Below are 16,462 nucleotides of genomic sequence, written 5' to 3'. Positions count from 1 at the left end.
TGAATAGAACTAATGATGTTGACGTCTGTAGTTTTGTATTATAAAAGATGTACTATAATTGGGTTGGTATCAAAGTAAAAGAACAGATATTGCGACACCCTAATGCAATAGTTCCTCATGACTGTATGTGTGATAAGATGTTTGAGTGCTGCGAGGAGAGGATAGTGAATCGGTGTTACTGTCCCCAGCTGGAATAACATGAAGAGTCTCAGTGGAATAATAATGCATTAAAACAACGCAGCCTGCCATTGATATTGCAGGGAAAGTGTAGAGAGAATAAGAGTGTGTCTAAAGGAACAGATTTGCCATTATGGCCCCTGACATTTAGTTAGCCACTAATCATTGTCATTTGTGTGTGTGTGTGTGTGTGTGTGTGTGTGTCTGGGTGTGAGTTTGTGAATCCCTGTCTTAGCCCTTGTAAATTTCTGTCCTCTATTATGTGTTTGCATGTGCATGCAGCATTATATGTGTGCGTCTTCATGCACGTGTGTGTAGGTGAATGTGTGTTTGTGCACTCGCACTAATGTGAGTCCTCATCACGGAAATAGCAGATATTAGCTGTGGTTAATTAAAATGAGTAAGGACAAAGGTCAGCCACTCAGCTCTCACGTCTCTCTTCTCTAGAGAGGGAATAGATACAATAAGAGTGGAGAGTAACTTAGGCATTTTTATTTGGGAGCTTGGAATGGTCTTTATAGGTAAAACAGCTTAACATGAAGGTAGACTACACACTGTCACTGCTGCACATTTATTCTACCACATTTGCTTTAACCAGCGTAGCTCAAAATGCCACAGTTTTCTTAAACTCAGATTCAGAGTGATCTATTATGGAAAGCTTGATTGCTCTCTGTATGGTGATTCTGGACCTACTTTACTCACAGTGAATAGCAAAGTGATGTTTTTGTACTCTTTGTACTTTGAAATGCATGTTTACAATTATACATCAAAATGAGCTTCAGATTATAGTAATGGGGTTGTTCCAAAGCAGAAAATGTAGACTTACTCCCTGAGAATTTTCTTGGACACTGTCCCACTTCAATTATCCTTCCTTTTGCAACGTATTCTCTACATGCCTGTACTTATGGATAACATTAGATTAATGAGCAGGACAAATTCATCTCTGTTGTCACTCACTGTTATTGACTGAAGTAAATATTTAGTGAAGCACAGCAAGTTGTCATGGTGCACAAGAATAAGAGCTATGAAAATCATAGACATTTGCCTTTAAAGGGACAATTCACCACAAAATCAAAAATACACATTTTCCCTCTTACCTGTAGTGCTATTTATCCATCTAGATTGTTTTGGTGTGAGTTGCCAGGTTTTAGAGATATCAGCCGTAGAGATGTCTGCATTTTTTCAATATAATGGGACTATTTGGCACTCGGCGTGTGGTGTTCAAAGCGCCAAAATCAAGATACATTTGAAAAACAGCAATGTCCTGTAAATAAATCAGAAATCCTGACCCGGTTACTCAAGATAATCCACAGATTTGTTGTGAGCAGTTGTTTTATTTTTGAATTTTTTTCTTTCTACCAATAGTTCCTGCATGAAACTGCTCACAACGAGGTATTTATTATTACTTCAATATTCAGTCAGACATCCTGTTCATGTATGCCGATGTAAATGTCGGGTCATCGGTGAGCGTCTGTAGCCCTAGTTTTTGCAGTGTGTTCATCACCGTTGGCACTCGTCAGTCCTTGTCTGTGGCTTTTCCAGCCGACTGTGCATGTTGAATTGGCGGTGGAGGCCATCAGTGAGAGAAATCACTCTTATCGGCTTTTTAGCTTAAGCAAATCAGTGCACTAGAAGATAAATATATTTAAATATAATTTGTGTTGTTGTTATTGTGCTAACGTTAGCTGGCTAACTAACGTCTTGAATCTTGAATCTAACTTCATCTTGAATCCGTCCTGTCTATTTTCACTGCATGACAGGAGATCAGACATTTCAGATCGGATAGATCAGACAGGAAATCAGACATTTTCACGATTTAGAAGCAGCTATTTTATGAAACCGTCTGAGTGAGACGGGCAAACCTGCATCCACGGGGCTGCTTTTTATAGCCGCAGTCCTGGGTCTTTCGTTGTTCTTTTTTGAATGATGAATGCAGACCACCGCCACCTGCTGGTATGGAGAGTTATTACCTCTCGTGCAGGCACAGAACGTACGTGCTTTTGGCCGTTCGCTGTAGTTGGTGCGGTGTGTTCTAGTGTCACTTTTTGACTAAGACATAGGCGACATGAGGTGACGCAACAGTCAGCTTTTGTCTGTCTTTGACATGGTGTGTCAGAGCCTTAAGGGTTGTTGTATTTTGAAGTTGCCGCATCAAACTCATCCACACTTGTCACCATTTTTGTGGCTATTTTTCTGTCATTGTTTTCTGGCTCTCACACATTGTTATTCCCACCTACAAAGCTCTGATTAGCCTGGTTGTTCTTTCAGTTTAAGAACTAAGTTTCAACCTGACTACAGCTCAGGCATAATGTAAGCCTTTACTGTCTTCTTTGTGGCATTTGTAGGAGGCAAAAACAAGTGGACAGGAACTGTGACTATCATAATAATAAATAACATGAATGAAGCTCAGGCTTTCAAAATTGACTGCAGCATTTTATTTTCTGTGGTTAATATCTTGAACAAAACCTAGCTAACTTAGGGACATCATAACTAGCCACCACATTGATTTATATTGTTAACTAGCCATTACATATAGCCATAATTAATGTAGCCTACATACTTTATTAGCCTTTATATACCTTGTGTTGGGTCCGCTCTGTGGACTGGATGCATAGACTGTAACATTATGCTTTCTGCTGAGATGCTGAAGCATAGACGTCATGCTACTGTGGTAGGCTACTTGAGTTTTATAATAGACACACTGTACAGTGTTTTTGTGGACACTTTCTGTTGCTTTCTTCAACACAGTGTGCTGTATATAGTTATATGGATTAAACAAAGCTTTGATGCAAATTATATGAATTGTTGATTTTTAGTAATTGAGTTACTCAAGTTACTCAAGGAATCGTTTCAGCCCTAGTTTAAAATAACCATACTGTACTTCATCACATTTGATTATTTTCTTCTTTTATTTGGAACTTCCATACAAACAAAAATAACTCTTCCTACTCTGTGTTTACAATTTCAGTCTCCTCCTCCATGTTTTCTTGTCACCCTCTTCTTCTGTGGCAGTTGGCAAACGAGCTTAGCGGTCCATTACTGCCACCAACTGTCGTTCTCACATGACGTGAGAACGTAGTAAACAGTCCTGCTGCCCAAATCATGTTTCCTTGCAAGGCAGCTGTATTCCCGAATTCACGCGAGAATCGCAATATCACAAGATCACACAAGAATCCAGCCCTGATTTGCTACATAGCCTGCAATATATAGCAGAGACACTAAAGGATAGCGGTGGACACATTTCTACCGTTGCACGGTATATACCGTCATATTGCCCAACCCTACTCTACTTTATAGTGTGTATCTGTTTACACTGTAACAGGGTTGACAGTCTTTCCATACAGACACACTGGCTGGTGGAAGGAGATCAGCTAAAGCTAAAATGGCAATAATTTTCTGGCTCCAGCCTCCTTTGTGTTTTTAAATGTCAATTTTTTCTGGTTTTTAGGGTTGCCGCGAGTAGTCGATAGAATCATTGACATGGACGCTGAAAATGCATTGACATCAATATTTTTAACCAATACATGGTTTTTCCATTGTTTTTCTTCAATATCACTAGTAATTGCTGCGTCATGATGACGGGTGTGTTTATTTGTGCTTTAGAACGTTACCACTGTGAAATAATCAGAAAATTACGTATTTCTCTGATTCACTGCTTTCTCCTACTTGCGCTCCCTCTCCTTATTCATTCTCTATGTTGCTCGACCACAGCTGTCTCTCTATCTCTCAAACAAATGAACACAAACCAAAGGACACTTCGTGGTATTGCTATTTTTCAGCATAGACTGCAAGTCAGTTTTGCACTTTAATATGTAAACCTTTGTTTACATTTTGTTTTATGCTGCATTATACAATGACATACAGTTTGTCAAAATAAAATGAACTCAAATGAAATGGTCTGTTTGATTTTTGGGAGAAAATTAATCATTGAATTGTCGATAAATAATAAATAATAAATAGAAAAATAGTCGTTAGTGGCAGCCCTATTGGTTGTCTTCTACAATAATAAAGTAAATATCTTTGGGTTTTGGGCTGTTGGTCAGACAAAAGTCAGACTCTGGGAATTCACAATTTTCTGGCTTTTCTTTTTTCTTTGTCCATACGATTAATCAAGGAAGTAATCGTTACATTAATCGATACGGAAAGTAAGTTAGTTGCAGCCCTAGTCTGAATCCCCGTTTGCTTTTATCCATATCTATCTCAGTGTCATGATTGTTTTAAAAAGATGTCTGTCCTTGAATTACAACATCTGCAACATTAACTGCCCACACAAAAGTCATCCTTATCATAGTCTTGTTTTAAAAGTATATGAATTAAAGTGCATGTGGGTGTCAGTCAATTGAAATCCAAACTGAAAAGTGTCAGTGAAATTGTGCTGGAGAAGGCAAGTGAACATGTACAAAAAGCTTTCTTTAGGCCTTTTTCTTTTGTAAATGGCGGTGTTTCATGTAGAGAAAATTTAAAACTCGGTTTACTCTCTAAGATGATTTTTGTTTTATTCTGGACATGCAGGCCACTCCAAAAATGCCATGGTGAGACAGTCAAATTGAATGTGAGAACAATCTAAATACAGAATTTTCAACAGTGGTGTTAGGCCACGGCTTTCATGGTGCTAAACAGTTGGTTCTTAGAGGTGTAAATCACAACAGAGACATGGGTTCTCTCACTTTTATGTGGATCCAAGCACGGTCCTCTAGGCAGTGTTTATCATACTGTCATGGTTTTGGGTTTGTTTTATTTTGCAATGTGTTCGCCCTCATGTGTCTTGTGTAGTTTTACTTCTTGTCTTTGTTTGCTTTTCCCTCCAGTTTTGATTGTTTGCCCCGTCCTAATTAGTTTCACTTGTGTATTTAAGTCTGTGTGCTTACTTTGTTCTGTGTCAGATTGTCATTGTACTCATGTCAAGCGTCCCGGCCTTCGTTTTCTGTGTTTTGGACTATTTCTCTGTTTTCTCTTGGACCTCGCTGGATTTTTTGGTTTAGCATGGAGCATGCTAACCTCCAGCCTTCACTTCGGCCTGCCAGCAATCAGGCTGCTAGCCACCAGCATGCCAGCCTCCAGCCTGCACCCCTGCCTGCACCCTGGCCTGCTGGCTTCCATCATACACCCCAGCCTGATCCAGTCCTGGAGCCACCCTCTTGGAAGCCCCCCAGAAGGAAGCGTGGGTCCCACTGACGTCATGCGCTGCAGCAGTCGCCTGTTTCTGAGCTGCTGGAATTACCAGGTCTTGAGCTGCAGCAGCCTCCTGAACTTTCTGTGTTACAGCTGCCTCCAGCTCTGGTTGCGTCGCAGCCTCCTGAACCGTCTGAGCTGCAGCCACCTTCTGATCCTGCTATGCTGCAGTTGTAATTTTTACTTCCTGTCTTTGTTTGCTTTCCCTCCAGTTTTGATTGTTTGCCCGCCCTAATTAGTTTCACCTGTGTCTAGTTATCCTGCTCTCACCTGTGTATTTAAGTCTGAGTGCTTCCTTTGTTCTGTGTCAGATCGTCATTCTACTCACATCAAACGTTCTGGCCCCATTTTTGGACTTTGTCTGTTCCCTGGATTTATGTTTGCCTTAGTTGGACTGCTTACCTGTTTTTGTGTGGCTCCTGCCTGCCTGTATCAATGTAAGCCGTTTTTCCTTTCATTAAATTACTTATATTGCACCCACCCTGTCTGGTCATCTGCGTTTGTGTCCTACTCCTGCCTGCTTGATTCCCCTGCTTGACTATCATACAACACAATACAACCTTTATCAAAAGTGAGGTAGCTGTGAAACAAATTTGCTGGGGGTAAAGCACTGCCAGGCATCTCAGAGATACACTGGCCTTAATTGGGCAGATAAATATCACAGGCTGTGCTCCCTAGCCCTACAGCACTGTTGCATACATCACCCTGAATGCAGACTGACCACCAGCAGTGGGGTGCCGCCCGCTTGTCTCATCTCTGAAATTCATCTGGTGCCCAAAGTACAATTAAAGAGCAGTGAGAGATTTCCTCCATCAGTCTGCTTCTTTGACTTGTAGCTGTATTAGGATCCAGCTGCAGAAGCCCTTCAGCTTTGTCAGAGAACCCTGTGGTCATCTTTATTCATAGACCAGTGTGGGAAAGGATGTATTATGAAACACACAAAAACCAGGCAAATCGAAGGGACACTTTCTTATTTAAAATGACCAGAGTCACTGATGTTCTGCGTGAACATTATTTTAACAGTCAGAGCTCTAAAGTAACACTGTAAACAAATAGCAAGAACTGACATCTGTATTATGTAAAGTACAAGCTCGGGGTTTTTAATAATGAGCAATTTATTGAATAGTCATGATTTTGGCCTTTTCCAAAGCCCTCAGTGGGTACAAATTGCCCTGTATTACCTACGTGTTGTTTAGTCCAAAATCTTCTCCTACCAGCCCGCGGGGCAGATTGTGAAGAAAAGCAGTCGATACTGGGCACCATCAGAGGATGTGGCAGCTGACACACACAAACAACAATACACATGCTGTATGCACACACCTTCAAATACACATACCACACACATGCACATACACTCACAAACGCTCTGAGAATAACTAATCACTAATCCTCTTCAGCACTTGAACCTTGAATTGTTTGGCAGCTAGTGCTATTTATCATGGACTTATATGACTCACCAATGAGAGAAATAAATCAGGACAGAGAGAAAGAGACAGAGAGGAAGAGTTTGACAAACAATACATGAATGTGTTTAGACCCTCATTCCACAAAACTTCTTTGTTCACTGACAATTCAATGCTCTTCCTGAAATTTCAGGCTTCTTTTCTACTGGATGGCCCAATCAGAGATACACATTAATATTTCAAGGTAATAGTCATTACAAATGGATGAACAAAGACAGGGCATTTCACATTGCTCTGATGATGATGGGGCCTCGAGAAGCCCAAACTAGGATATTTTAAAAGGCACTCAGCATACCTATCAAGGCCACTTTGAGAAGTATGACAGTTGACAGTTTCTGTGCCCAAAAAGGCTTTCCACATCTCTGAGACTTCATTTCCCAGCAGCAACTAGGGAGTTTCAATAAAACGACATGCCTGAAAACACAATGCAAGTTGTTTTTGTTATACGACTGATTATTTTATATAGATTATTTTATATATATAGATTAATTAGGCTATAGATAAAAAGGTCCATATGTACTGCCGTTTTTTTTTTTTTTTTTTTTTACTGTTTTGAGATAATGATAATGTGATCCTGACTACAATAAAAGTGGCACCAAAAGCCTTTCATCTGTCTTGACTCCGTACGTATTGGGAGTATGAAAAACTGATGAGCAAAGAGCCAGTAAAGAGCAGATCCAACCACCCGCTGAGCCAAGCTCCTTCCCTGTGACTGGGTGTAGTGTGTGTCTGTTAGCTGCCAACTGCCCTCTCCCCATTAATCAAGACCCGGGTTCTAAAGTTTGAACTTTGACCTTTAGCGCTGCATCAAGGCCCAGTGACAGATGGAGTCAGAGCTTTGTGTCCTCACATCAGATCATCTGTTTCACACACACACACACACACACACACACACACACACACACACACACACACACACACACACTCTCCTCACACATGGGCTGAGAGCTGAGGATCACCCATAGCAACAGTCGTTTGGTCACCGGCTGATATTTCGTTGTTGGAAAGCAGTATACCCTCTGAAAGTCTCAGTGTTTAATTTTGACAATAAACTATTTAAAATAAGCCTTGTGCTGGCCATGCCTATCAAAGACACTTTGTAGCCACACAGCTAATTGAAAAACCAGTGATCATCCTTGAGAGTGAAAGCAGAGTGGCCCATGCAGAGGAATTTTGTTTATCATAAGCAAGATGCTGAGGCTGAAAGACACTGATTAGCATGAATAAATTAGAAACTATTTCAATAAGTGGGTGATAGCTTATCGTTGAATTACATGCCCAGTGCAGCTCTCCCATTCAAGATTAATTGCCTCTCACAAGGTATTTCGAAAAGTTCATTTTCATCAATTGATTTCCCTTAATTCATGAATTCCCCAGAAGTGCATGAAATTGGTAACAAGCTCTCCATAATCATGCTTTCTGCATCGTTAACCTCATTGGCAATTACTCATCATACGTATCGGTTGTGACATTTGTGGAAACATGTTATTTTTGCACCATTAGGTCATGACAGAAATGTTATCATAAACTAATGGTTAATTACACGTAAAAAGTAATTGGTGTTCATAGTTTCCTCAGATTTCTGCAAGGAGCAAAACTTGTTTCCAGCATTGTCAAAAGTGAAAAATATTATCCTTTATATTGTTTATCGTCATATTAATATACTGTAATTACTTACAGATAATGAGTGTGACCAATATATACACATATAACACTGAAAAAACCTAAACCTACACACTTTTTAACCAAGAACTTTGACATGGTGAAAACTTTTTCACTATAGACTGTGGCAACGTCCATGTTTTCACCTCATCAGTACATTATTGTTACCACAGTATTAGGGTCTTTTCTGTTTCAGTCAGATACAGGAATGCTGCCTTAAAGACAAAAAAGTGGGCCACTGAAATAAATTTTGAGAAAAATATAACTTGCACTTGCACTATATTAGACAAAAAATGTTATCAAAAACACCACTCTCTGATCTGTTGCAGTTGTGCAGCTGCTGACATACAGTATATCATCATACTGTACTGTTCCCACACTATCACACACTATCATTGGACCCTCAGGCGAATTCCTGCAGTACATTAATAGGGTAAATCACTAGATTCATCATATGTAATGATACCATTATGGAATAATGTTCATCAGCTAATGTGCACTTGCTGGGAATCTATTTGTGTCTTTAGCCATTTGCTGTCTGCTACAACTCCTCACATCTCAATTCCTTATTAACCTATCCAACTTCTAAGCCACAAGGAGATCTTAGAATATGAAGAGATGCCAAAAACAGACAAGCAATAAGGGCTGATGAGGTTTTATGTCTTGGCCCTGCCATTCCAGCACTTAGTCCACCTCCTCTATTGCTGCTGGCCTCAAATAAATGGAAAGAAAAAGAAAATATCCCTTTTTTTCTGAGCATTTTTATTGCTTTTTATTATTGGCGTATGGGTGTGTGTGTTTTTCCGTTGAAAATGATTGAGATTGATATGTTTAATAACACTATGAGAGAGCAGCAGGTGATATTGGAGGTAGAGCTAGAGTGACTTTCAAAGTTCATGGGCTCTGAGTCACGTATTGTATGTTAATGGTTTGAAAGCATACACTACACGCACATGAGCATGCGCCCATGCACATAGGACACAAACACATATGCTGGCAGTGTCCCTGGAGTACATTTTATATCCCAAAAAGTCTACCTTTTTCCCTCAGTATTACACATATTTCTGAAGATGTTTTGTACAGTACATTATAAGTCAACTGTCTGACTTCCATGAAATGATGGTGTGACAGACAAAGTCAGCCATCTTTACAGTAAAAAATACAAATTGCTAAATTGGAAGGCCAAAGGTTTTATCACGAGCAGTGAAATAACCTAGCCCATAATTACAGACTTCTCTTTCTACTAGGATGAACTTTTCCCAAAGTTAAGTACTTCAAATGATCTGTGCCTGCTTTATGACACTGCAAATGGAGGTAATCCCTTTGAGTAATATAATCTGTCACTGTTTATGTTTAGTTTCCGTGTCTGACATCTAATTAACGGACTGGAAGTTGGTTATTTTTTGCTGCCTGCAGTGAGGAAAGGGAATTGAAAACCTTTAGGAATAGCTGTGTGGGAACTGTCTCATTACTGAGGTGTATATTACGCCCTACAAACACAGGTATATTTTACAGGTATATTATAATCCATCAGAATCAATGTCATCTCTAACAGCCTGCAGTTTGAGGAAGCTTTGGAGTAAGTAATTTTAGAACTGCATGGAGGTATAAGTTCTCCTCAGAATTTCTCCACTCTGTCAAGCAAAGCTGAAAAGTAAAACTGAAATCTGTCCCTAATCCAATTTCAAGTGCTGCATGTCGTTGATTAAGGAAGATCTGTCTTCAGATCAGTAAGCATCTGCGTTTTAATAAGACCATTACATCGTATTGTGTTTGGACAGGAAATATGCTCGGGGCAGTCACAGCACCTCAGATCATTTCTGCGGTGTGTGTAGGATGATGGTGGACAAATGAAGGATGTGAATTACAGAATGGAATAGCTGAATGTAGCAGGAATTTCTCTCTTTTTCTCTCTCCCTCTCCCTCCCTCTCAGCTCTACCTCCAGAGCGCCCATACTGCCGTCCATTACAACAAGTGGCCGGGCTTCCCCTCTGTGCTCTAATTGGAAAGCTGGATGGCAGTAGGTTTAGCCAGTAATAGGGTCCTGCAATTTGGTAGCAGAAGTCATCCTGGAGAGGCCTGTCAGAATTTATAAAAAAAACCCCAGTTGTGTGCATCCCACTTTGCAGCTCCAGAAGAAAACCCCTGCATTTTTATAGTGCAGCTGTAAGCATTTCCGTAATTCAAGGTGGCGTCATTAGAGGCTTATTTATTCACCCGAGGCGTCTGCCAGGAGGGAGATGACGCCGCCCAGATCAGCTGTGGCAGCTCACTCGCAGCACCTCCTGCAGGGCAGGAGAAGGGGAAATTAGAGTGAAATGGGCAAACACAACAATCATAGCATCATTACTGAATTAGCACGTAAAGAAAACAACAACCTGTGTGTAGGTATTGAGGGATGGGTTATAATGTTCTGTTGTTGAAGGGGCAGCCCAGTAGTCTCTGATGTTTCAAGAGGTGGAGGAGGTATAAAAGGGATAATATAGGGCACTCAGAGAGAAGCAGCCTAGGAAACAAATGATAGTAATGGACTTTGCAGGCTTTCAAGGTAATGTGTCAACCAAGAAATTTGCTAGCGAGGATTCCCACAACAACGTCTAAAAGGCTTTTCACAGCAGGGAGGAACATCCATGTGAATAATTTGCCCCTCAGACGTGACCACAATCTTTCTCCACCATACTCTAACTAAGTAGTCGCTTTTAGTCACTTTAACTTAACCATACCATAACTTTAATAGATTTGCCATGACCACATTGTTACTCCTACATTAACCAAGTAGGTTAGTTGCCTAAACTTGGAAACAGTAACCACCAGTTCGGCAAAATGCTCCACCTGAGGAATTTCTGGACATTTTTTAAGATATATAGATTATTTTTTGGATATAATGTGTAGTTGTTATTAGTGAGTTTTAGTTTACCCCTGATTCCAGTCTTTATGCTAAGCTAAGATGAACGGCTGCTAGCTGTATCTTCATATTTAATTGACAGATATGGGAGTGGTATTGACGTTCTCATCTAAATCTCCATCAGAAAGCGAATAAACATATCTGCCTGGATGTGGAATTATTCCTTTAAGAAAGTTTTTGAATAAATCAATACTCAGTCCATACTTTGTAAGCACACTGATTACTTGTCTCTAGTTCTAGGTCCTTATCACATTGCTTAACTAGGTGTCAGTGTAACAGCATTGCAATGTTTTTACCGCAAAGATCCTTGTACGTTGTGGTAAAAGCTGATTACCTTAAACACTTAGCATAAACACAGAGTGAGCCGTTAGTACTTATCCCACTGTGTTATACTATAGTCTGCCAATAATTCAAATAAAAAAATCGATGAAACGTTGCCAAACATCGATTGGGTCAAGGTATTTACTGTGTTGCCTTCTTAAGTGTGGGACTAGAACAAAGACCTTAAACTGCCACTGACATTCAGATATACTGCCTAAAGAATTCATGGTATCATTTTAGCTCAAAGAGGAACATTGTCATTGCTGACACCACCTGTAGACTCTGCTCCTTACATCCAATCCAGGTGCATTGTGTTCTGTAGAGCGGCAAAGTCCCTCCCCTTCCAGTGTCCCTCGTGGGACCTTATTTTGGAAAAAATATGTACGGTAATACGAAACACACAGGCATCGTAGCTTCAGCGGCTCTGGCTGCTTATGGAGAGAGAAAGTCATGACGCCACTTGTGCGATTGGGCGTGTAGGCTTTCTAAGTATGTATTTTTAGAGTTTTATACTTCAACAGTTTTACGGCAAAGTGTGACTTTCTTGACAAACAAAATTATCTTTTAAATTGACAAGCATCATATGTGTAATTCATGCAAATTTTTCATAGTTTTTGCATCAGAATGGTGTGAAACAGCTTTAATGCCGTCAAGTAAGATAATGGTTGAGCTACCTTAAGGTAAAGATTGTGTCCTTTCCGCTGTGTTGACTTTTAACATTGCCACTGTTGATGTATTTTAATTGAACTGAACAATGCTGTTCACACCGCCACTCAAACACACATACACACATTCATATGAATAATTAGTGTGTGACATCAACAATTATAATTCAGTCTGAAATGACCCAGTAAATCAGTTTCACCATGAAGAGCCAACACTGATAAGTAGACATAAACACTTTAACGTTTGCAGCCACTTGGTAACTTGTTTTTCTCATTAGTGGGTGTGGAATTTCAAATAGATTTAAGTTTCTATTTGCCAAATGGAAACCCCCTTCAGCCCTCTATATCAAGTGTCCTTCCTGTGGCCCCTCAGCAAAAGTGCTTGCAATGTCTCAGCACTGTAACGTAGCAACGAGACCCCAAGTTATATAAGATCTTGTTTAGGATGCTTTTTTTTAATAAGAAACAACAGATGGCAGAATCATATTTTGTTTATGCATTAGCTGTGTCCAAAGTCCCTCTATAACTCATTCACTATTCTCCAGATAATAGTAAGTTCTTCATACTTAACAGATAGCAGTACATTCAGATTTAGGACACATGTGAATCGTCATCATTTTGCACCATAACCATATATTGTAGTATAGCCTACCCGCAAAAGCTTGTATTGTGATAACTTTAGCAAAATGTTGTTAACATGCAATTGACACTAGATTTTTTGTTTTATTGTTGGAATTCCTTAAACTTGACATAATTTAAACTTAGAAATACATTTGTGGTGACTCAAATAAAGTTGCAGAAAGTAAATATCTGTATGAGTTCACATACATTCAACTCATGCCACAGGTCTGAACGGTTTGATGGAGTCTAACGACAATAGTTTTTAAAGACATGGAACAGCATGGGATATTGTCTGGTGAATAAATGACTTCAGTTAGTTCTTGACAGACATCCCCATTGCATAAACGATACAAGTTTGCCACATCTTATTGTCTAAAGTTTGACTGCTATCTATTGATAACAATTGAGAATTGAATAATAACTGTTTTTCAGTTTTACGGATTTGGTTGTTATTCTCTGATGGAGTAAATAGTATTATACAGTAAAGCAACTCAGCCATAGTGGCTCTGAAAAACTGAGGGCTCTTAATCTGAACCTTTGAAGACCTCTCAGTCCCTGCCAAAGAGAGATAGGATCAGTAGACAACCCCAACATTTTCAATTTTGTGCTATCAGACACTGAGGAGATGTGTCAACAGTGGGGTCCTACAGCAAGTAAACACAGGAGTCCGACAAGCAATAACCTAGATTCAACATCGCCTCCAGTCCTCTTCCGCTGAAGGTCCGCCACTTTCATCTCATTTAGATCCAGATCTGTTGATCAAAAATGACGCCTATCCCCCCCACAAAACAGAAATCTGTTGTGATGAGAATGTTTTTCTGGGCAGTCCCTCATATTATTGAGGGTTGTGCCTGTGTGAGGCTGGGTCAGTTGAGACTGGGGTGGTACCATTTGTGAATCAGAGATGTGTTTTTTCCTTGAGCCATAGAGGTCCCAGTTATATGATTGATTAATGCTTTTTATGATGCACCATCCTGTATCAGACTGTAGGCTATTTGCCCTTAATATACAATTAGTGCACATACATTAAGTATATTCCAGTTATAGCACAGTTTTATGGATGTAATGTTGATGATAGATGATCGATTCACAGTTTTATAGTGGTGCATATAACAGGGTCCAGACCGCAGTACAGAAAAAAAATATTTTGGCTTGTTTTGTTTGGTTTTTTTACTTTTCTTTTACTCGATTATACAATATTTGAGGAGGGAAGCCAAAAGTAGTAAGGTAAATCTAATTAATTAAAGTTAATTAAACATATGGTTGATATTGTCATTATTCATACTGTATGTTCTTAGCAACATCCTCTGTATTGTTGCTCATAATAGAGTGAAGAGGAACAAGTGAGGGTGGCCACAGCTAAACTGGATAAAGTTAAATGACAAAAGAGACCATGTGATTCCAAAAAGTGTTGGTGGGTCTAGAGGAACTCGGAAAATTGTTGAATCAACTTTTCTTTTGTTAGTTTTTTAGCAGGCATCAGGAGGGATCAGAGTGTAGAATAGTTTGAAGCCCCAGACGACTGAGAAGCCATTACTGTACATATAGCACAGTCCACTGCAGAAAAGCTCCCTCAGAGATTCAAATCTTGCCGATTAAAATAGTGTCTTATAAGCCTGTGTGTGTGTGTGTGTGTGTGTGTGTGTGTGTGCGTGCGCCCGCGCCCATGTGCCTGCGTGTGTGCTTAGTTGACTGTGTTTAAATGCCTTTGTGGGTGGCTGCATGTGTGTCTGTGTGTGTTTTGAGCAACCTAAATACCGAAGCTTTTAACATCAAAGCTCCAAGAGGATTTAAGTGCCCAGAAACTTGTAAATTATGATGGTGAAGTGATGTCCAGCAGGGACTGTTGATGAGCTGCCCTCAATAGAAAAGAACTTCTTTTTTTCTCTCTCAAAAATATGCTTTTTAGGGACTTACTTGGATTTATTATACACAGCTTCCAAACCACCTAAAGTGTAGCCTGGTTTCAGAGCTATGAATCACTGCCCACATCTCAATTTTTGTTGAGTGATTCAAAAAAGTCTGGTTTTGTTCTTGTGAATAGCTGTTTGAGAAACAACTGAGCCAGTCGAAGCCTTTGTGGGTGGGACTGACTGACTGTGCCAAGCTCTGACATGAAATATTAAACATAGTTGCGGTCAGCAGCTTAATCACTGCTCATGATATATTTAATTGTGTCTAACTATAAAATAAACACAAATTACTCATGCCCATGATGATCTCATTGTTTTAAAAGAGAGGTGAGTTTATCATGCACTGTAAGCAGACACAGACTACTTAACTTACTTTACATGCCTGGCTTTAGTGGCTGGCCAACATTTGCTAGCAAGCTACGTTGGCTAACATGTTAGCAACCAATAAAGTCCTACTTAAGTCAAATCATTCTATTTTTCCTCATATTATCATGACTAATCTCAAGTTAAGTGTTTGTGCCTTATGAGAAAAACATAAGGAAATATTGGACTCAGGGTGGAGGCAGGACTGTATTGCTGATAAGTTTGCTAATTTAGCTAGTTAGCTTGTCAGCCTAACCAGCATGTTTTTTAGTATCCATGCCATAGCAGTAGGCCTTCTAAGTCCCTAGAAAAACAAAGACCATGCCTATTTTTTTTCCAGTTTTAAGACACCTGTTTGTTTTGTTGATTTTTAACAAACCAATTGTCTTCTTCGTAAACGTGCTTAATTTGCACTAACTGTGCATTGCAGCAGTTTAAGTGTTGACAGAAAATGTCATCAGAGCGGCTGGAAACTAGTGATTGGCAACTTGAGGAAAATCAAATCCTTCCCCCTACAGAGAACATTTAAAGTGAAGGGTCATCTATGTATGTATATCCGTTGCTCAAAACTAGAACTCAGGCCTGTTCTCACTGTTAAGATACCAACTATACCTTCCTTTACTATCCAATGTAATATTACATATAGACAATATTGGTGGTTGAACCAGAGGTTGCAGATTTGAAATGCTAATCTTGTTTCTGTATTTTCTTTACTTCTTTTTTTCTAGTTCCTCCCAAGATATATGACATTTCCTCTGACATCACGGTAAACGAAGGCAGCAATGTGTCGCTCATCTGTACAGCCAGTGGGAAACCTGAGCCAACCATTTCCTGGAGACACATAACCCCATTAGGTGAGTTCACTTAACCTCTCACATACCCATGCTAATGAATGGGTGGATGGAGAAATGGATGGATGGACGGAGGGATGGATGAATAGAGAGAGGAAATGAAGAAGCATGGACAGGATCAATAGGTGATAGACAAGAGAAACTGGTAGTAATGTTGCAGATAAAGAGATTGAAGGGGGAAGGGATGCAGCAAGAGATGGATGAGGTTGGATGGATTCATGAGGGGGAATGGATACATATAATAATATATTCAAGTGAACATACAGTATCATGGAGAGAATGCGTACACTTGAGCTCCTGCAACGTTTCCATCTAGCGCCGTGTATTTAAGGGCAGAAGCAATGGCTA

At 39.8% G+C, this 16,462-nt stretch overlaps 1 protein-coding gene across 3 annotated transcripts in view; it reads left to right on the top strand.

Annotated features, from left to right (window-relative positions):
• negr1 (neuronal growth regulator 1) overlaps positions 1-16,462 on the top strand; it is a 137,772-nt gene that overhangs the window by 48,889 nt on the left and 72,421 nt on the right. For all 3 annotated transcript variants that reach the window (XM_044201121.1, XM_044201122.1, XM_044201120.1), the window contains exon 3: positions 15,992-16,117. In XM_044201121.1, coding sequence (XP_044057056.1) covers positions 15,992-16,117 — 126 coding nt within the window. The remainder of the gene's footprint in view (positions 1-15,991; positions 16,118-16,462) is intronic.

Source organism: Siniperca chuatsi, linkage group LG6, assembly GCF_020085105.1.
Source record: "Siniperca chuatsi isolate FFG_IHB_CAS linkage group LG6, ASM2008510v1, whole genome shotgun sequence".
In the NCBI taxonomy this organism is placed as follows: Eukaryota; Metazoa; Chordata; class Actinopteri; order Centrarchiformes; family Sinipercidae; genus Siniperca; species Siniperca chuatsi.
Note: the sequence above shows the minus strand (reverse complement) of the source record. Positions and strands in the feature narration are given on the sequence as shown.